Source organism: Drosophila simulans, chromosome 3L, assembly GCF_016746395.2.
Source record: "Drosophila simulans strain w501 chromosome 3L, Prin_Dsim_3.1, whole genome shotgun sequence".
In the NCBI taxonomy this organism is placed as follows: domain Eukaryota; kingdom Metazoa; phylum Arthropoda; class Insecta; order Diptera; family Drosophilidae; genus Drosophila; species Drosophila simulans.
In genome coordinates, this window is record NC_052522.2 from 17,873,952 (window position 1) to 17,896,637 (window position 22,686).

Here is a 22,686-nt window from a genome sequence, read left to right on the forward strand (position 1 = left end):
GGGAGGCGACCAGAAAATTGTTGGCCAGTCTGAGTGAAAGTTGGGGCAGCAAACCAGCTAACAAGCCCCAACAGCCAAACTGAACCCAACTGAAACCGAAACTGACTCGAGTTGAGTAATTTTCTGCTCTAGTCCCCCCAAAAGTGGCTTTCTTTTCCCATCCCAGCTGTTGGTAATAATAATTTACACGTTTTTTATCGCTGCTGAGGTAACCCAGCATCCACGGGCTCTCGTTGGGACAGATTTGGCGGTCAAACGAAAGCAAAACCAAATATCATCCAAAGATCGTGGGCTGTTCCCCGAACTGAATCCCAAATGGCTCACAATCTGTGCCAATGTCTGTCATTCAACCCGGTTCGCTTTTTTGTTTTTCGCCAGTCTCGCAATTTGTTTACATTTCGGCCGAGTTATGCAAAAAGCTCGAACTGCCTTCTTCGGGTCATGATTGATGAATGGGCAAGTCGGCGGATTTTTATATCCGCCTGTGGGAGTATCTGGGTGTGCTGCACGACCATGAAAGGTCGTCGATGAGTCGTCGATTTGGTTTCCAACTCACGTTACTGTGGTAAAGCCCAAGACAGCAATCATAGATGCAAGCTTGGTCAAAATAAAAATGCCGAAAAAAGGTTGTTTGCTTTGTAATTGATGATATCAAAAGTTTTTTAAAAATTATTAGTAATTATTATCAATTATAATTATAAATATATTCATAATAAGCTAATTAAAGCGGTAAGAAGTGCAATCGAGTTACCAAACCTTTTTCAAGGCACATTTTTTTTTAAAGTTTGTTTAAGTTTTAGTAATACCAAACAACAAAGTTCTGCGAAATAACATTTTTAAGGGACCGCCAAACAGAAATTTGGTCAACATGTTTAAAAATTTTATATTTCGTAAAGAAAAATATTTATTATTAATATTCAATTTATTAAGTACACAATTTTAGTTTACTGCATTTTTGGCTCATTAGAGGTTTTTAAAATAAATGTAGCATGATAACATAAGTGGCTAATAAAAATAAATCTAAATGTAATAAAAATATATTACAAATTTAAAATATTTTACGCATTATAATTTTTATTAATAATTGTACGTTTGCCAAATTGTGAAGTGCACGGATGCGTATAATCGTGATAGAATGAAAAAAGGTTTTACTGACCCATCATCTCACGTGAGCTAACTTATATACATGCATATTTCCCGACTTGGTAAAGAGACTTAAATGAAAAGTCGGTCCTCTGTATTTAATCAAAGGGCTCCTGGCTGCAGGTTTGTGTACAGAGGTTGTTGAAATTATTATGAAATGCCTGTTGGCATGCAGGAAACCAACTTTGCGCGCAGTTCGAGCCATATTCCGACCGTGCTGGGTCCTAGACAAATGACCACTTATCAACGTGTAATGAAATATGGTGCATCTGCTGCCATAAAAGACGCGGCCCAGCCCCAGTTGGCGCCTTTGTCCTTGGCTGGTCAGCCTTTTGTCCTGCGCTGGCATGTCGTATGAATTATGTTGATGGCCCCCACACATCCCTGCCCAGCATCGTGCGGGTCTCTCATTTATTACATTTTGGCTTTTTGACAGATTGCTAAGCGTAGTAAGCGTTTCCGCACTAATTTCCGTGTCCTGCAACTATTCGTTGTCTGGTCGGGTTCATGCACTCAAAACAAATTTGTCAGACTTCTTAAAAAAATTCGAGTCTCCTTATTCAAACGTGGAAAAATACTTGATTTCTATTTTAAAGTTTAATTTATTTTGATCAGTTCCACCATATGGCACACAAAATGATATTCTCAAATGAAATACGAATATTTTTCCACAATGTAACGGGTCAGTATTAAAAGCCAAAAGCAAATTACTCATCACATCAACGGTCAGCAAGGAAGGGTCTGCTGTTCTGGTTGCTTTTTATTATGTATGCCATGTACAGGGATTTTAATAAATCGTTTGCTACCATCTAGCATCTACCTACTCGTCTCCCGTTTGACATCCTTTTAGCTTGGATATCCTGGCTCCCTGGGTTTTTATTAGTTTGTCAATAAAGTGCCAAAAGACGTTGATTATGATCGTCATATATTGCCGCTCTTATGAGTTATCCAGCTGATGGCCTGAAGGCCAGTTGTGCTCATACCAATTTCCAGATACATATGATGATGTCCTTCCATTCGCCATACTTCTTTAATGTTTCCTCCACGTCTTTGAGATACTATTCCTTCTGTTTTCTGCTTTTCCATGTCTAGCTCCGACTTAGCAAATATCACAGTGCCTAAAACAACCAAAGTAAACAGACCTTTTTAGAATGCAAATCAAATTGTGGCATCTTAAAATGACAAGATATTTTGTAAGATATGAAACTAGTAAGTGTCTCATGTTATTTAATTGAAGCCAACTTCTCTATTACTGGCTTAAGCATAGATTTTTAATAAACTTTATGATATTTATAATCAATGCTAATGGAAAAGGGAAAACATACATGTGTAACTAAAATATATGGCAAATTGGAAAATATGCCCTAGGCCTAATTTAAACATATTATTGGTAAAATATGAAATATTGATTATTTATTTCCCATTTGCTTATCTTCCAAACCCATTCCAGACTAAGCTTTAAAACAAGTGAAAATATGTGTGGTAGAATTCACATGTTTTCAGCAAGTTAAAGTGGTATGGGATTTACATTGCAGACAAACGAGACAAGTTTCTTACATTTGTGTGCATGTTCCATGAGCCACTTATCCACATTCAAACCTGTAGCTCCTTGCGAAGAAGGGGAAGGATTTGTCCTTCGTGTGCACTACGTATGAATTTTTAATGCATTTTTGCTGGCCGTGTGTTTCGCACAACGTGGGTTAAGCTTCTCGATGTCTGGGAGAGTTTCTCCCTTAATGAAATTAACTTTTTCTTCCTTCCACTAAAATGTGAAATAAGCAGATGCCTTACACTCTCAATGAGTTTTATTTATAATTGAATTACTTTTAAGTGGCTTTCAAGTGGCAAATAGTTAAGCAGGATACAATTTAATTAAAACGTATGAAAACATTATGCTAGGGTAAAGAAAACTAATTTGAAGGGGTTAATGTTATGGGATGGTAAAAAAAATCATGTACATACATAAAAGTAACTTAAATCAGTTAACCACCGTACTTACAATATAGTACAGCGAATAAGTTAATATTCAGCATTTCTTCCTTAAAACCGCAGCCAGTCAATTATGTTTAATTCGCGGCAAATTGACAATTGTATAGCACAAATTTGGCTTTAAATTATTTGAATAATCAATTTGGTTTGTGGTACATTTTTCGATAGGTTTCGTCCCTTTCCATTAACTTCCTCAATTCATTGGCAACCTATTGTTTAATGCTGTTGGCAGGTGTCGAACCGAAAAGTAATTATCATAAATAAAGGACTGAGTGTGCGTCTATTGATTAGTTTTGTTTAACATTTAATTGAAAACTTGTAAGATTTCCATTGTCCGATTAGCAATCGCTATTTGATGTCCGTTCAAGTGATTCGCACACGCGCCTAAAATTCAATGAAAATATCAGTTTCTAATTAAATATGCCGTTTTGATTGACACTTGCATGTGTCCGTGATTTAAGGCGGAAACGGATGTCATGACCGCTGAGCCTGAGGTTTTTCGGTGGCCAGGTTAACATAATTGCCCAGCCTGGTGCCGCGTTTCATTATAATCGCCATCGCCTGCTTAAGCCGCTAATAACACATCATTTTTGTGACACGAGCAACGTGGCCCAGTATCCCGTTACCAAGTCGCGTGGCGCGGCTGCAGGAGCAGCAATTATGGCCACTTAATCCGCAGCCACGAAAGGAATTGAAACTACAAATTGGTTTAGGCTTTCGCCTGGTTATTTGCCGTCCAAGTGGCCATTTAAATCGAACAAAAATACTTCCTCACGCACACTTCAACCCTCAAAATTAACAAAAGGTTCGTTTTTCAGGGGATGAGGAAAACTCTCTCACACACGCAATGCATCAGCGATCTTTTCTCATACCTGCCTGAAAGTAGGCCTGTAAAATTTATTTTACATGTGATCAGCGTGTAAGAATCCATGTAAAATATGTTGCGATGTAAAATACTTCAAATATATTTACTTAGATTTCTTTGGGTATTCAAATTAAATTATAATTATTTTCGAGATTTTTGAAATTCGGATGAGTATATAGCTTTCTAAAATTAATAAATAAATTATTAGATGTCAGCGAAAGCCTTGACAAAGCTATGACAACCCATTCAATTCAAAAACAAACTTTTAATTTTTTCAAATATTTTTTCACTTTTATTTTCATTTGTTCCGTAAATCTTACATAATATTTATGCGCTTTTATTTCATTTACACATACACATAGATGTATTCATATATATAATTTTTGTTGTCTTATGAACATATTCATGAGATCAGTAATAATATTTATGTATATTAAAATATTACAGCATAATATAAAATGTACAATTAAACAAAGTGCTTTCTGCTAGCAATCACTAAACTACAACAGAAATGTTTCTTAAACTGAGTCGACAAAATTTCAGAATCAAACTTAGCATTGAAGTTACAATATATGTATAAATGTATAATATGCGAAATACACGGGTTCATAGACAATTATCTGTCACTGTTTTGGCACCAAACAAAATTCTATACAAAAATGGCATTTGATTCTGTGATTCGAACTGCGCTATATACAAGGTCGAGTAAAGATACTTAAATTAAAAAACGGATTAAGTAGCATTGGGTCAAAAATATAAATTTCTTGTGTTTCATTCTGATTTTTTTCCATTTGCTTCGTTTTTCTTTAACTTTTTGTTCGAGTTTTCATGGCAAACCAAAAATCTGTACGACTTTTGGGCGCAAGGCCACAAAACTTTACCGAGATCATCGTGAAAACTAATTAGCAATAAGCAGGGGATAAAGCAAGGATGGTTCCCTAATTTAATCCCCTGCTCACTTGATGCAAACAATTTACAAAAATAATTTTTCATTTGGGTATGGTTGTAGTATTTCATTGTTTTGTGGTAATTCAAATTAAGATTGATACATGTGAACGCGAAAATAGTCTATTGTTTTGCTGGGAAATGTCCGGGACTGGGTGATATTGGATTGGCTTGGATTTGATTGGGACTGTCACTTAGGCTACACAAATAATATTGCTTTATATACAAGTAAACTTGTGTCCGAAGACAGCGTAATAAACTCACTAAACCGACTTAGACATTCTAGAAAGTAGAACTAAAACGCTTGGCGAACTTAATTCTAAGCTTTTCGTTAATTTTTGTTTATGTTTCTGTGTTTCACTTTCTGCTTTTTATAACATTTCTCATTGTAAAAAACGGTTGATGTAATTGTATTGTATAAATCCATGAGATCAATGCGATTTTTGGGAATTGGTTTTTCTTTCTTTTTGATTGATTTTCTTAATATTTTCGCTATGTTTGCTTTCATGTCACTGTATTCGATTAGCATTGAAAAATTGCCTATAAAATATGTTTTCCTCTTCATTTCTTTTTTAACTTTGGCTAGCTGCGGAGATCAATTTTCATTAATTTCCATGGTGAGAGATCATTAATGTGCATTCCAAAAAAGACTGTGTACGAATGGGAAAACTATCTCTCTTCTGGCCAAGTTTCAATCGTTTTGCCATCAACCTCCTGGGCGTGGAGCTTAAAACTATTATATTGTGAGACCAATTTGAATATGATGATGAACAAACAATGACAAAAAATATTACAAATAAACATAAATCATAAGAAATTTAACTAAAATAACATGACATAAACCGTAGACACAAAACATCACAAAAATGGCATAAAAACTATATACAAAATTAATTTAATGATTTTCATTCATTTTTTTTTTGTTGCGTTTTTTCTGCTTTTGTTTCAACAATTAAAGCTAGGTGTGTGCTTGTTTTTGTGGACTTATGTTTAAAAAATTCTACTAGTTAAACATATTTAAAATATTTTTGTTTTTCTTGCAATTCGGAATTACAAATGCGAAGACATTGAAATTGCAGTTTACTTTGTTCTACAATAGAAGTAATTTTTTCGGTTGCTTATGAAAATGCAAGTGTGGAAATGATTAAATGCAAATCAAAGATTATCAAAAGTATCTCAAATGTGGCAGTTTTCTTTTGCTTATCTCTCTCTCTCTTTTTGTACTAGTATAATTTGTAAATATCTCTCAAAAGGTTGTACAAAAATATGCATCAGCAAAAAAATAAGTGTGATTTGAGTCTCTTGCCAGTCTAAGAGTTTTCATTACTTTGAGCAGTTTAGATTGTTATCCTTCGTTTCGGTTTAGAAATACAAATGCAGTTACCATAGACAAATAGAATATATTGTTCTTGTGTCCCGTCAACCTTCTTAATCTTAGGCATACACATAGGCACACTCTTCGTGTATGTTGGCTGTTTGTGTATCTAACAATCCATTTACGAATTAATGACTTTCTGCTTTCGCTCCTGCAGTTCAATAAATTCGTTGCACTTATGTACGGTTTAACTACAACTATGTTTAGATCGGCATGTATCTTAAGGGCTAGCTGATTTCACTATAGATCATTCGATTACACGTCTCCTGCGCTTTCATCGCGCCGCAAAGAAGCCACAGCCCATGGCCAAAACAAAAACGGTCACAACAGTTGGCCAAGTGAAGCTCTGTGGTTTCTGAAAGGAGAATAAAACAATAGCATTTAGTTATGTTCAGGTGCGCACGTGAAGGCAAATCTTAAACATAAAGAACAAGTTGCTTTAATACAACGCAATGAAACTCTCATTTCAACCAATAGCTCCCCTGTGCGGCATAAAATATCTAAAACCACACACGTGACCGAACCACCCTTCTTTCGAACCGTAAATCAAGCGAAACTATTGACTGTCCGGCGGATGAACTTCATGTGGCCTGACCCAAATGGGCGGTCAACTTTTGTCCGGTCACTGGTGTAATTATTTTTCTATACAGCGCACTTGACTCCACCCAACCCGCATCAATGGTTTGATAATTTACACCATTTATTTGTCCAATAGTCCACGCTTCAACGGTTGCAGTGCGGCACGTGTGAATGATGAGGTGGTGGTGGCACTACAACCACCAAAAATCCAACTGACCCCACATTTATTATGCAAATTTGCTTTTCTGCTGTTTTCGCTCGAATTTTAGTCTATATTTTGATAGGACTATTGTGGCTTCTTCTTTGCGGTTAATGGTATGAAAGGCCATCGAACATGTGGCCATATTTTGATTTGATTTTTGGCATGAGCAGGAGAATAAATTATGGTGAAATACACACCATTATGCGAATAAAATGTGCTTTAGTATCTATGAGTATCTATGAATTAAGTGGAACATTTTAATCCTAGATGTGTAGGTACAGTTTGTCACATGCTAATATTTGTGTTTCCCTTTCCTTACAATTTTTCCACTCTCAAATCCTTGACTGTATTATAGTTAATTAGAATAATTTAAATGCATTTACATCTGCAGAACCACTAGTTTGCATGCCTGTGCTTTTCAGATTACGGAATTTCTCACGCTCTCATTTAGCAGCTGACTGAGTCTCGGATAAGGTCAGATCCCAGCGAGCCGAGGGAGCCGAGGGAGTCGCTATATAGCTTCCCGATCAGTCGGCAGCTTCCCCAAGGATGAGCCCCCACAATGCGACGATGGGCGATAAGAACGGCCAGAGCAGAGCCCATATGAATTACAATAAAAACAAATCGCAGTGAATAGGAATAACATAATGTAGAACTGAACTGGACTGCAAATGGTATCAGGTCTGAGTCAATGTATGTGTCATGCGATTGCGATTGAATTTCTTCAAGTTTGCATTTCTTTCAACTGCGCAGGCAAACGCGCAAGAAACTAAAACTAAAAAACGCGACGCGTAAAAAAGTGAGCTCAATGAGGGCCGATACACAAAGGCCCGACTTAAGGGGGGCAGGGGCAGGGGCATGGGGGAGGGGGAGGGGGAGGGTGCACATGTGGCTATATAGAGGCGCCTGCCTTGATTAACATAAAGCGGAGACAAGTGACAAGAGCGACTCTTTCACTCCGCACTGCGCAATTAATTTTTATCGCACATTTAGCATGTGCAAAAGTGTTATACATGCCCGGGCCGCACTCCACTAAATACAGATACAGATACATTTGCAAGCGTATCGCATTCGTATCTGCATCCGAATCTGCGACTCCTTACGCGTACGGCAATTTGTCATTCCTTGCCGCGTATTTTTAGCACTTCTCTCTAGTTGAGCCTTTGAAAAATGTTTGCCACGTGCCACGGACTTAGTGGCACGAACTGCTAGCAGATGTGTGAAGTCCCGAGTTAATGAACTCCCCAACTCATATCCTCTTGTTATTCTAATTGCTGGATAGTTTTGGGGGGCTTAAGCAAAGAAATATACTTATATGTATTTGCAGCAAGATTGTATACTTCCTTTTGAGTTTCTTGGGCATTTTTTAAAACCTTAAGTAACTTGAACATAAGATTAAGTTGGGAAGGAATGTACTGAAGAACGGACGTGGCTAACTTGATTTGGCAAGTGATGCTGATTATCCGAAATGAAAATACCCTTTCTCTGCATGCGTAGTGCTTTCTAGGATAGGTGGCCAATTCTTACCTTCTTCTCGGCCTTCGCCTTTTGTCGCTCTCGCTCCACCTGTCGCTGCTGACTGATGTGGCCATGGATGGCACCGCTCTCCGCTTGGGATGTACCACCGGGCTGGCTGTCGGTATGGCAGACTGGATTATTGCCGCTGGTCGAGTGGCTATTGGAGCTCTTCTTCTTCCGGGGCGGGATACGTCCATTGAACTCCTGCAGACGCTCCCGGCCGGCCGTAAAGTTGTCGTAGCGATCGCCAAACTCGTCCCAAGTGGCCTCATGATCGCTCTGGTACTCGCGCTCATCCTCGCCCGTCGAGGTCAATCGCTTGCTGTGGGAAGAGACGCATAATGGGCACTATAAATATCGCTGCACATATAGACGGTTGACTTGGGAACGTCATGAGCAATTATCAGTCGGTTCGGATTCGGGTTCGGGTTTGTATAGCACTATATGCCACTTGTGTGTGCACATAATCCAGCGACAACTTTGCGATTTCATTAATTAATAACTTGGCGTTGTGTCGTGGGAATTGGAAAAGGGGTCGGGTGGGGCGAAAGGTGTCGAGATTGCGATGAATAATCTAGCTATTTTGCTTGGTACTTCAGTACGAATCAATTTCACAGCATGTGTGTAATATTTCCAGTCTCTGTTCTTTTGAAGATGTCTCTGTATATTTTTCTCATGGGGATAATTAATTGAATGAAATGAATTTAGATATAATAAAAAGTTAAATATGTATTATTCTTTAACTAAATTCAGCGCCTAGCTTAGTTTATATTTATCTCAGATTCGAATACAAGCATTACTGTATAGCTTTGTATATTTTAGTTGGTCTAAATGGCATCCTATCGTTCGTCTAATACATGTCATAGTTTGAAACTTTCCCTCTTATTCTGTATGCTCATCGATCTGAATCTAAATTCCAGTTTGATTGGATTTGCACCACCCACGCAGTGTATCTTTTGGCACCCTGCATCGCTGGCTACTCACCGTCTGGCCGCATCCGACTGGCTGCGCTGCAGGCGCATCTTGGGCGCCACTGGCGCCGATAACGGCGTGGAGGTCGACGTGAGGGGGCTGTAGAGGTGGCCGTGCCAGCCGAAGGCCGCCGATGAGCTGGAGGTGCCCGCACTGGCCGTGTTCGGAGTGGGTGGCGGCGTGTAGCCGGCGTAGTAGTTACCGCCCATACCGTAGGGAGCGGAGTGGTGTGGCATCATGTGCGCCGACTGCTGCGGGTAGCTGTGGCTGCAGTGCATCGGCGGCGCTGACTGCGGTGGCATTGGCTGCGGTGTTGATGGCGCCGGATACGACGGATGTGGCTGGGGCTGCTGCTGCCGGAAGAAGTTGTACTCCTCGCCGGAGGAGAAGCTCACGCTGGTTCGGGGGGTGCGCGGATGGGGATTCGAGTTCGGATTCGGATGGCCGTGCGGAAAGAACACATCGCCGCCCGTGAAATTGCAAGAGGGGCTTGGCGGCGGATACTGGAAGATTTGCGGGGCTGAAACGAAAGTTAAGCGAATAACAATTTAAATACAGTAGGCACATAATAAGGAAATCGAAATCGAAACGAACTTACTATTATGCAAAAGTCTAAAATATTTAATATTTTGATGATGTACAGTTCGCTTACTTATTATGCCCGTAATAAAGATCACCCAACAATGGATGAGGTAAACAAAGGCGGCATTGGCCGGGTCTGAAATCAAGTCAACTTGAGTCAGTGACAATGTAGGGAAGTGTCTAAGGTCGGGGCGCTGGCGATCCCATTGTCTTGCCAACTGCCACTTAGCCGACTGACTGTAAAACCCGCCGCAATTATAAAGTCCTCTCTGATCATAAAACCACCCATAAAACGATCAGGTAGCCCCTACCAGTTACAGGCTTCAGTGCACAATAAAATATAATATCTTCGGCCGGTGCAGCAGGAAGCCACATAATGTTGTTTTTAAGATAAAAGCAAATAAACCACTAAAACTGGAACGTTGCAATTTGTAATGGCTTTCGGCTCCCTTTGCTTAATTAAGTAATATGGCTTATTTAACAATATAACAACTATCCATTTAAGGCTTTCATCATAAATGGATATGGAACGCTTAAATGTGCATCCAGCAAATACTATTAAACTTCCTAAATACACCACTTTATCGACATATTGCACTTCTGATACATATCCATGAACAATGGCCACTAATATTCAACTTATTCGCAGCCTTAAGTATCTTAAAAGCCGCCTGCAGACACATTTGTATCCAAGTTGTTTACACGTCATTGGCAATTCTCGTGCTCACTTGGTCCACAATATTTTTTTTTATTTTGTATCTTTAGCAAACATTGCCAAGAGGGTCTACTTGAGTGGCCCAACTTGAAAAGTATCTGTATCTGTCTTCGAAATCTTCCAGCTTAGCATCATTTATGCATGTAACGAGAAGCGTATCTGTATCTGCGATTTGACTTCCAGTTGTATTTCAATTTTTGTATTCTCCTCCCTGTTTTTTTTTTACTTGCAATTTCATGCAAATCGCCAACAAAAGCGTTGATAGGTAAATGCGCTGCCGAGCTGGCCACTTGGTATGCGCATAAATTGTGAGCTCCCCATTAGTTGGGTGTACATTTTCATCTGTATGATTTCTTAATGTTTATTTACTTAAAAAGCCATTGCCCAGCGACAAATGATTGATTGTAATGCAAAATTTATACAAATCGACAGCAGCCGGCGGCAGAAGTACGTGTATCTTACCGATTAGCAGCCAGCAAGAACGATAATTGACCGCAGGGAATGCCCGACAATCTACCCGATACATCCATCCATCCGTCGGTCTGTCTGTCTGTCCTTCTGTCGCTTTGTCGGTGGTCAGTGTGCAGATACACAATAATGTCACTCACTGTCAACCTGCAGGCGACTAATTTGCAATTTGACCCAATAGCCTTGAACTCGAATCGAGTCGAATCGAGTCGAAACGAGCCCACGCTGTTGCATTCGCAGTTGCAGTTGCAAGAGCGCAAAAAATCTGTATTTAATTGCGGGCCAAGATCCGAACCAAAGCAAACGAAACCGAAGCGAACCGAGGCGAAGCGAGTTAAGAGCCACTCCTTGCCGCAGCCTTACCATCTGTATCTGAAAGATACAACTGCCAGGCATTTGAAACTAGTTTGCTGCTGGCCAGCAGCAGCTGAGGCAACTCACGTGCGCTCACCGCGCGCCATCGCAAAGTCGCTGTTAACCTTGAAAATCTGCCAGCTTTTGCCTCGGCTTCAGCATCAGCTTCAGAAACGAAGCGAAGCCAACGGCAGGGATCATTACTGCCTGGCCAACTTATATAACTAGCCATGCAATGTCGATGCTGGTACACACAGAAAAATACCATCACCACTTGGGTGATACAATTTTTCGAGCCATGAGTGGAGAAAGAATAATTGTTGTCTTATATATTCATATTAATCAAATCCACATATGTATGTATGTATGGTGCTCATCTTCCTTTGCTTCTATTTGTTAAAATATATTATAAACTTTCCTATTTAATCTTAATAAAGAACATTTGTAGAGGCTTTTCTCATCGTACACAATATCTATGATGAAATTCTAGAGCTAAAAGCATTACAAGCTGTAACTGTAGTGAGTAATTGTTATTTAATATATATTTTTGAATTAGCTAAGATAGATAGCGCATTTTCCATAGATTGCGATGTAATCTACGATTAGATTAGCAAACTATATCCAAAGGTATTTAATCTTTGTTTAGGTGAGCGTGCTTGAATTTTTCTATTAAAACAATTGGCTTAACAATAGTTTCTTTTTATCGCACAAAATAATTGTTGTTTGATTTATCTTGATTTATTAAACGCTTAATTATAGCACCTTAGGCTTATATGCGTTATATAATTTACACGATAAATAGGTGATAATGAGATATTGACATCAATTCGTACATGTAAAGAAAAGTGTTAATTTATTTAAGCACGTCTATTGAGTCACGCATTTTAAGGGAAAATTTATGTTCTTGTCAGTAGTCTTCCATTTAAATATTGTTATGTGATTTCTGTAATATATTTTCGAGTTTAGGAGGCTTTTCCTGGCCATCTCTATAAGGTGGAAGGTGCAAGATTTTTATGATCACCACTCAATGCGGGCGATGCAATAGTTGTTAGCACTGCATTTGCTGGTGACGAAACGTGACCAATTGTTAGCAGTATTGTTTTATTCGAACTGCTGCATTCGCTTATATTTCCACGGGCGACAATATGGGCAAAATGTTTAATTGAATTACGAGTGCCAGTCGCATCTGGACAAAACAACGGGGACTGAAAAAAAAAATGCAATTATGTGTATAATTCACTTTAATTCTCCATCGGTTCTAGGCGATGTTGCAACCGTTTCTAAGGCCGCTGGGCAGCAGCTGACAAACATCAATCAGGCAAAAGTTTAACTAAGCAGAACGCCTTAGAAAAAGCTCAAGAACAGCTCGGAGGCAGCGGAAAAACGTGAAAAATGCCTCGCTTTAGTTGCCACACAAAAGAACAAATCGTCGTCGGCAACGTTGAAATGCATTTTTAGTTGTGCCTTTGCAGTTGATTGCATTTGCAGTTGCAGTTTGCTGGTTGGCGTACCCGCAGCATATGTTGCTCATTATAACCTTGAAGTGCTGACTAAATGCAAAAAAAAAAAAGAGAAAAAATGCACAAGAAAACTACACATAAAAATATACTAGAGTCACCACCGCGCACTGCACGGGTAAGTATGAATAAATACGAGTACGGGCTCGAGTGCTCGTATCTCCAAACAGCCCAACTCGAACAATTGCGTCGCACTTGGGATCGCAATCGGTATCGCGGGCTAAACGAGTTTGCAAAGTGCGAGTTCTATAACTTGGTCAGTGGAACGGAATGGGAAATGCCGTATGAATCGGCCAGATATCGGGTGAGGAAGCTATTGACCAGCTGAGATATAGGAAAGAAGTTGTGGCCAACAACCTGACCGGCGGAGCGAAGTTTTTGTTAATAATAAACTCATAGGTTACTTACAAACTTTAAGAAAACTTTTACTTCAAACTGGAATCTTTGTAATCAAAAATCAATATATAGTATACGTGAAGTATAAATACTTCATATATTCACAGAATAACCTCATGTTTCATTTGTGCCCATCACAACTCCAAGTCTTTCAGCAAATTGCAATCTCTTCGCCCAAAATCTCGAAACCTCTCGAAAGCAAGCGGCAACTTCACTTGACATTGACATTTATTGATGAATATTTAATTTAAAAATGAAAACATGAAAAAAACAGAGCCGAAACAAGCTCAAGATGACAGGACAAAGAAACACTCCATACCGAGAACTCAAAACTGGGGTTAAGCAAAGTCCAAGATTACAACATGATATGCCCCCGTCGGATTGCCGAATAACTTGGCCAAAAAGAAATGTGTTTAAACTCATTTTACAGTTACCACATAACGCCCACACACGAAGAGGAAGCAGTATGAGCTGTAACCACAACCAAAAACAGTAAATAAAAATCCCACAAAAATTACATTTGAAGTCGTTCATTTAAGGCGATTTGTCGTCTGTCACGATGCGAGATTACTAATTTGGTTGGTCAACTCGAGTTTCACTTGATCGTCTGGTCGGTCGGTCTGTCACCTCGATTTAATTAGGCAACAACAGCTGGCGATGTTTTCGCCGCACAGTCGAACGGTAAAATTGCTCATGGCCAAGGCAAGTGACTAATTAATTGATCTTCAGGAAATTGGTAGAGAATTCCGAAAACAATGCGCCGACTCCTGATTAAGAAAATCTGTGTTCTGGCTGTTTCTATATATGACAAAAGACGACTGTTTTACAAATGCCTTTTTTGGGGTTTTTCACAATTCGATCAGTTTTTGTCTCGAACTGCATGTCAATCAGGTGTCGATCTATGTACGAGTCGCAATCTATAGATCAGATCCCGCTGTTAGTGGCCAATTTCGGTTAGCCGCTAATTAGCCATTTGTGGAATGCGAGAAGTTTGTGAATTAAGGAAATATCCAAAAGAGAGAGGGGAAAAATATGCGGAAGCTAATGACAAATTTGGTAATGTCAAATGATTCATGTAAACAGAAGGAGAAAGTTCTCGTCGGATGTTACAAAGATGATTCTTACCATGGCAATTTAATTAACTTGCGTAATGTCTCGTTGGCAAGGAGAAAGTTTCTTTGTTCGATGATTTGGCAAATCCCGATTGAATCAAATTCACGCATCAATCGTGTGGGAATCCAAGAATACAAACAATACACTCAGTCAGCAGAAATTCTCGAGGTCAAGTGTATGAAGATATTAAAGCCCATATCGTCGGCAATTCCAAATCATAGCTTTGATGATCTATAACCCAGTCCAGTTATGTTCGCATCGTGATGCGTTTAAAATATTTTAATCTTCTCGCAGCAAGGTTATACGTAATATAAAAAAAAAACGGGGCCAGCAAACACGCGAGCCATTAAAGCCCGCATGAAGCTAATATGAAAGAATTTAATTAAATATTTCAGGAATTAAGAGCCGTTGGAAAACGGCTTTAAAGAATGAGGAAACCCTTTTGAGGGACAGCTCAATGGAATTCCGAAATTCTCCCACCCACATCGCATTTTCATTCTTTGCCAATCTCCATGAGAGCTTTTTCTGGAAATAGCTCAAACGCTTATCACGACAGCCCAGCTAAAACCGGGTAGAATGTGCAGCAAGCTGCTCAATATTTTATCAGCGACAGACAAATGCAATTTTTCAATTTCCTCTCTTCACTCCACACACAACAAAAGGAAAACAGCTTAAAAGGCTATAAAAAGCCAAAGGAAAATCAGGCATAAGACGACGTTCCCAAGCAACTTATACGATGCACATCGATTGACAGGAAACTGAGCGAAACACAAGTCTTTGGTCTTTGCAGTTGTTTGCATATTTTCCGGGGATCCAAAGGATTTTCCGGAAGAGTGGAAAATGGCGAGCATGTGTTTTGTGAGCAAGCGGAGCATTTGAAAATGGTTTGGGAAGACAGTAAAATATAACTGGCTGAATCAGCGTGTAAAAAGGTTCAAACAAATATAAAAAAGTCTTAAAGAAAATGTTCTACACGGTAATTTGAAAATTTTTTAGTTTGGAGTTTCAGTATAATATTACAGATGAACTAAACTTTTCCATTAAGTTATCACCTTGTTAATCGCTAAAGCTTATTAGTGCTTATATATGAAAATCAGACATTTTAATTCTCCATACTTCCGCACTAAACTATGGCCATAAATGCCATCGCCACTTAACCAAATTTTAAATCTTTGCAACGAGCCAAAAGCATTTAGTAGTTGATTAAACCGAATCTCCGCCCAGTACCACGCTGCAATTAACAACGTAAATGCGAAAATTACAATTAAACAATAAATAAAACTGTACGCCAGCATTCGATCAGATGCAACGCAATTAAAATAATTAAAAAGAGAGAAAAAAAGCAAAACTGCAGCCGCAAAGCGGCAAACTGCACGTCTCAACAGCCGCGGCAAAAAGTTATTAATAAATGAATGGGAATTGCATTTGCGACTGGGCCAGACTGGCTGTCTTCGCTGCGTCATCCAATGCACAACCACTCGGAGCTTGCGTGCCCGTAGGGTTATCTATACTCGATCCAGTGGATCGAATGTGCCCCACCAACCTACCAACCCACCGAGCCACTGAAAACATCCACCCACCGACTGCCTTTGGCGTACACAATTACACGAGCTTATTTGTTGATTTAATTGTCGTTTGGCACTTTGTTTGCACATTTAGTAAGCGCATTTGATTTGTTTACCAAATAAGTTGATATTGATACTCCACCCGAGCAGTAGATAAATAGGAGCGGGGTTCTAAGCCCAGTTCATATTTCAGTAGTTTACTTAGTGTTGAACATTAAATGGTAATTTCCGAATGAAAGGGTTTTGTTAAAAATAATATACAAAATGGTGTTTTTGTTTTTCAACTCAGTGAATCAAATTAAGTACCATTCCACTATCCTTCCTCATTTAAGCCCCTTTAAACTGGATCTCGCCCAGCGCTCTTTAAAATGAGGAAAGGAAAACGCGAAGGAACATTTTCCCTTTGGGAATCGGAGAACACCTTCAACGACGAATGTTCCTTTGAGAGCTCATCGCGAGGAAAATTTGAAAGTTAACTGGTGTCTGGAGCGTTTGCCAGCTTGCCAATTATAACAAGTAGCCAGGTATGATGTCTGCCCTGCCGTCTGTTTTGTGCCGAGGAGTATATCCTGTTCTTAGTTTTCCGCCTTTTGATACATATCCTTTTCCACTTCTGCCTTGAGCGTGTCGCACAAGTTGCATTGTCCTTAGTTCCTGAAAAGGAGTCGAGTTGTCAGCGCAGATGGGGTTTTGCCTAGCTTGTCTAGGCTCAATTTCATAACAAAAACTTGAGCACGTTCTATCCCCAACACCCCCCCCCAACTGCCCCACGAACTTAACCCGAACGCCTCAGTGCAAACAATTTAGCACGGCCTCAGCGGAGACTTAATCAAAAGCCAACTTAGCCATCCTGGCTGACTACCACCGTCTGAGCCCGATTCAGCCGTGTCCCGTCGCTTATAGTGGCTCAAAAGTGTCAAGTTTATATTCGCATTCAGGTAATATTTTTTCTTATTAGGCAAAGTGCCTGGCGGGCATTTAAACTTGAAAAATGTGTAAAGTTCATTGCGCTGAGTGGTGTGAAATGTAAACAAACTGGATATGTTATTTTTACTACTAGCTGACAGATTATCTAAGTTTCAATACGCTGAACATACATATATAAATGGGTGGAAAAAACTAATAACATAAGTTTTATACCCTTTTAGAAGTGTATTTTTTGTGAAACAGTTCCTTCTAAAGTTCTGGGCTCAGATGGAAAATGTGTTTGACAGCTGGTTTTCAAGTTTTTGTTCATAACCCACTCTCAACTTTTACGATCAAATCGTTTTCGAGTAAAGACTTCCGATTCGATTTGTCGCAGCTGTTTCGGGCAGATCGTCAAGAATGTTTATGCCAAATTTATGAAAGCAGTAAAGTCATAAAAAACTGAGCTGTAAGACAATATAAAACTTAAATGAAATGTAACAATTACAAACGACCCAACTCAATAAAAAAAGCTGCATATGTATTTGCAAGGGAAAAATAAAAAAATCGAAAACAAAACCAAAAGGAAACCAAAAATCACGGTCAATGTAAAGGCGAAGCCGGAATAACAACGAAAAGCGAAAAAATAAAGCAGATAACGAGAGAAACAGAAAAAAGCAATGCAAAATATGTAAAAAATAAAACCTCGCCGCCTGTACGTATAAATCAGCTTGGCAACAGGCCAAGCAAATCGAGATGGAAATGACGATGATGAAAAGCGGCGGCAAATCCTCCTCTCCAACCCTCCTCCTATTTTCCCACCCCTTCGGAATGCTTTGCAGAAAAAAGAGGAGTTCAAAACTTGCGGTTAATCGGAGACCCTGCGCTCCCTCTCTTTCTCCAGGCGTAGGCTTCATCTCGCTCTATCTGCGCAGCAGTCAGCTGTGCTTTGTTGCCAGGCAGGATGCGGCAGGAGTCGCCATTTTTGCCGCCATTATGGCTCCTCTTTTCTACTAAAGTCCACATACACGAAGTTGCCGAGCAAAACAAAATGGTTGAAAATGTCAAGTGCGGCAGAGACGCCGGCAGCGAAAAACAACGCCTAGCAGCAGAACAGCTGTTGGCAACAGCAAAGCGAATGATGCGAATTTGCAAGCGAAAGCAGAGCGACCAAAAATTGGAGTTGAGTACGGTGGGAAGCATTTTTGTACTCTGTACTGTACCTACATGGGTACATAATATTATTATTATTATGATAACAAAAATCTAGGTTAAAAACTAAATGTTGAACAAAAAATGTAATAGTCCGCCTACCTATATATTAAGCTATAAGGTTGTGATAGGTTCTTCCAATCTCCATCCAATTTACCAGCAAATAAAATGTACCTGTTCCCATCACTGATTAGGGAACCGCTGCTGTCATTACACCTTTTGTTGGGCGCCATTGGGAATGGGTTACGGGGTGGGCTCTGGATGCTGTATGCATAATCCTCTCCCAAAACAAAAGGCTCCCTGCCGCATTTTATGCTTTTGGTAGGGAAAAGCTCTGTTGGTATTTAGGAATTTTTGTCGGGGTTGTTTGCGCCTCGCATTTTTAGGCTTTTAGGGTTGATAGCTGCTGGCTGATGACTAAGCGCGTTTCTGGCTAAAAGTATTCCGTGATTCTGCCTTGCATGTATGCATGGCAGATGTGGGGGAACCAGGAAAAAGGGTTCTCGCTTCTTGGTTAACTACAGTTTATCCCTTTCTTGTTTCAAGAGCTTCAAGCATTGTTCACTAGTTTCGGGATGTGTCACGATTAGATAAATTATCCTCTTGAGTGGCTAACTGAAGTACATGATCGGCATGCGTTGAGTAGGGGCTTAGATGTGGTTCGGGAAAATGAGATAAGGTGGATTAGAGTCTTTTTAGCAAGTTTTTCAAAATAAATGCGGCGCATTCGAATTTCCACTGTGCGAAATAAATGGTATCTCTGTATAAATTATGATATTATAGACGAAAACAGATTGATACGCCCAAAAGTGACTCACTGTAAATCCGAGAAGGGAACGCTGACCAACTGTTGCTGACAGCAAAAAAGGTAACAGCAAACCAAATAAAACAGCAAAATAATATAAAGTAACAATTCGGTTGTTCGGTGGAACCAAAGAGCGCAGCTGGCAATCATCGACAGCGACAAAATCTATTATGCAAAGGCAACACAAAATTAAGGAACGCGAATGAAAAACCGCAAAGCAAACATGAAAAGCGCGCGCGCAAAAAAAAAAAAAGAAAAACAATAAAAACTGACCGCACTCAACGTGGCCGAACACAAAAGCTACTTAAACAACCGTTAAGTCAAACACTTTGCAAATGGCCCACACCCTCAACCCGTTTGGCCCCCTTTGGAAAATCGGAAAACTAGTTGCCTAAGGTCAAATGGCGTTTAATAATTTGGGTTAGTCGAGTGGTAAGATATACGAGCAGTACGCTCGAGATAGATATCTTGCAGATACCCAGATACACAGGCACACACACTCACTCAAAAGTCTCAAAAGTAAGACATTCGACTCGAGTTTGGCTCGTGCCAATTAAACGTGCTTAGCTCTGTGCTCCCAGCTCTGTTTTATTGCCGTTGGTTGGTTATGTTTCCCTGGTTTTAGCCAGGTCTTTATTTCCATGCCTGTTCAGCACACGCCCAATTTTTTGCCCAGATATACGAACAATATCGCATGACAGCCAACTCGGCAGTTGTCTTGCATCTGTCTCGGTGTTTCTTTCTCAGAGCTTTACACACTAAAAGATTTAAGTCGTTGTTGGCGGGATATTTAACAGCCTAGTTTAGGTGATTATGGCCTTAATGTGATTTTTCGAGCTAGTTACCACGATTACTAATCTATTTTCATTTATGAATAACATCAGTCGATTTTTGTTCCAGTAAAACATTTTTTAATTTGTAAGATTCCCACTTTTGAAACTCGATACAGTAATTCCCCCATATTTGTGTTTTTTGCAGTTTTGTGACTTCGTTTATTGGGTTAGCTCCCTCCCCCAATCGAAACTTCTCAATTACTTCTCAATTTTCCCCTTTTTAAACTTGTTCGATTAATTTTTATTGAATTACCGCTTTTTTTCGGCTTCCTTTCGATTGTGGCCGAGAAATTTGCCTTGCGCTCTGACTTTTACATTTTTTTCGCTGATAAGCTGACAAAGTGCTGATACACAAAATATAAAAAAAAAACTGGGTAAAAGAAAACAAAAACAAACTGGATGCAGTTGACGCAGTTACTCGAAACTGGATGAGTCAACAACCTTGAAAAGTGAAACTTGCACAAGGGGAACTGAAGCAGTTAACAAATAACGTCACAACTTGGCTAATTGCTGACCCATTTAAAAATGAGGGAAACCCTCCGGCTGTCCAGAAACTTTCTTAAAAACTTCGCACTGCCATATTCGATATTAAAAGCGGTAATCCAAAATCATCGATTTTATAAAAAAAAGTATAGATCAAATTTATAAGTTTGAAAATATCTTTAACAAATTTAAAATGCTAAGTTCTTTTTGAAAGGAATAAAGCAATTTAAGGTAACCAGTCTTGAGTAGTGGCGAAGTATTACACATGTTGTTCTTTACAAATTTGTTATTCTGGGCATTAAAACATTAAGAAGATGTGTGGGAACTTCTTAAACATTTAGGCAATTATTAACCGTATATGAATTGAAATTTCTTTTTGTGAGTATCTACAAACGGTAAACTGCATGGATATCCTGACTAACCACACAATTTCAAAGTTCTTAAGAGTGGAGAATTGAGATCTTTGTAGACTTACCGCTCTGCTGGCTCTGGTACATCCTGACCCACTCGTACAGGGCGTATAGCACTTGGTCGGTGGGCAGTGGAGACTGCATCGGCGTCTGCGTGGCCGACGAGGTGGTGGTGTTCGGCGATTGCGAGGCGGCGCTGCTGGCGCCGTCCGACGATGCGGAGGACGAAGACGAGGCCGAGGAGGCGGAGGCCGAGGACACGCCCGAGGAGGAGACGGACGAGGATGCGCTCGAGGGAAGTGGGTGGTTGTGGGGGGAGGAGTTGCCCGAGGCTCCCGATGAACTCGACGCTACGTCATCGGCGCCGCCCTCGGGCAAATAAAAGGGCACGGCCATTGTGTGGGTGTGTGTGTGTGTGTGCTGGCTTCCTTTTTGTCCTTATCCGCTTCCTTCCTTCCTGCACTTTGTTGGCACTTTGCTCTTCTTGTGATTGTTCTTCGCTGGTTTGTTTTGCTTTTTATTTTGTGTTCAACTTTTGGTTAGAGTTCACTTTAATTGATTTTGTATTTCTTGTGCAAGATTTTGAATATTAGAAACTTTTTCATTTTTCGTGCAGTTTTTTGTTATGATTTGTTTTTATCTTTCTTGATTTGTCAAAGAACACTCAAGTCAAGTTTTTGCTCGATTAGTTAGTTTTTCGGATTCTTCTGCGTTTTTCATCAACCCTTTTCGTGTTTAGAACTGATTTAAAAACACAAAACTGTTCACGATGGTTTTCGTTTTTTTCTTTTTGTTATTTTTGTATTCTTTGCTTTTGCTGTTGTCAATTGGGGAAGAGCACTTAAAACGTGTCGCAGACTCAAAGAAAGAGGGCAGGAAACACGTCTTACTGGCTCCGCGGCTAAAAATGAACTGTTCGCACTGGGGCCTCAAACTACGGCAACAGAGCCTCTACCGCGACGTCGGCAGAGCGGCAGCGTAGGCGCGCAGCCAGTGCAATCGCAATCTCTCTCGCTCCCGCTCCTGCACATGCACATGCATGCAGGTAGTTGTTAGATGGGGAGGGGGAGCCGGGTACACTCCAGAGAAAAAAATATTTTAAAAAATCCCGCTCTTTGCCTACCCTATAATAGCTGAGTGAGGAAGAGTATACTCGATCTACCATGAAATGCAACTACATATATGCATCCCGGAGCTTAGTTAGCATATCTAGGGTTTTAATATTGTAAAAATTTAAGTGATTGGCTTGCGCATACTGGAAAAATATTATTATATAATTGTTAGCTGAAGTAACAATTATAACTCGTAGATGAACAAACAATGTGAAGGGTATGTCTTAGTTGGTACTCTTACAAAACGTTCTTTCTCGTTTCAACTAAGAGTGAGTGGGCAGGCTGTGTGCGCGTGTATGTGTGGGTACACAAAGATCTTGTCGAGCAGGTAAATTCAGAAGAAGAAGAAGTCATCAGAAGGAGCGAAGAGGCAGTGAATCCGACTGCGCTGCCCAGCGAACGCCAAGACAAAACAAAAACTGCAATTGTACAACACTCTTTGCTTGTGGTTTTTGTTATTGCACTTTGCTCTTGCTTTCGGTTTTGATTTGTATTTGTTTAAACAAGAGAGCGGAGGGAGAGCAAGCGTTCTTAAGAGGCCATAAAACCGTAGTAGAAAGAGTATGATAAATGGGAGTATATTCTATGAGCGGATTAAATGAGTAAAAAAGGTAGTAGAAAAAAAGG

At 39.8% G+C, this 22,686-nt stretch overlaps 1 protein-coding gene across 1 annotated transcript; it reads right to left on the reverse strand.

The window, feature by feature from the left end:
- Window positions 1-4,785: 4,785 nt before the first annotated feature.
- Window positions 4,786-21,957, reverse strand: LOC6738555 (cell death protein hid). Its single transcript, XM_002085324.4, has 4 exons — window positions 21,013-21,957; window positions 9,601-10,108; window positions 8,626-8,938; window positions 4,786-6,672 (listed from the first exon to the last, which is right to left on the reverse strand). Exons 1-4 carry the CDS (start codon window positions 21,341-21,343, stop codon window positions 6,592-6,594), a joined length of 1,233 nt encoding a protein of 410 aa, XP_002085360.1. The 5' UTR covers window positions 21,344-21,957; the 3' UTR covers window positions 4,786-6,591.
- Window positions 21,958-22,686: the final 729 nt, after the last annotated feature.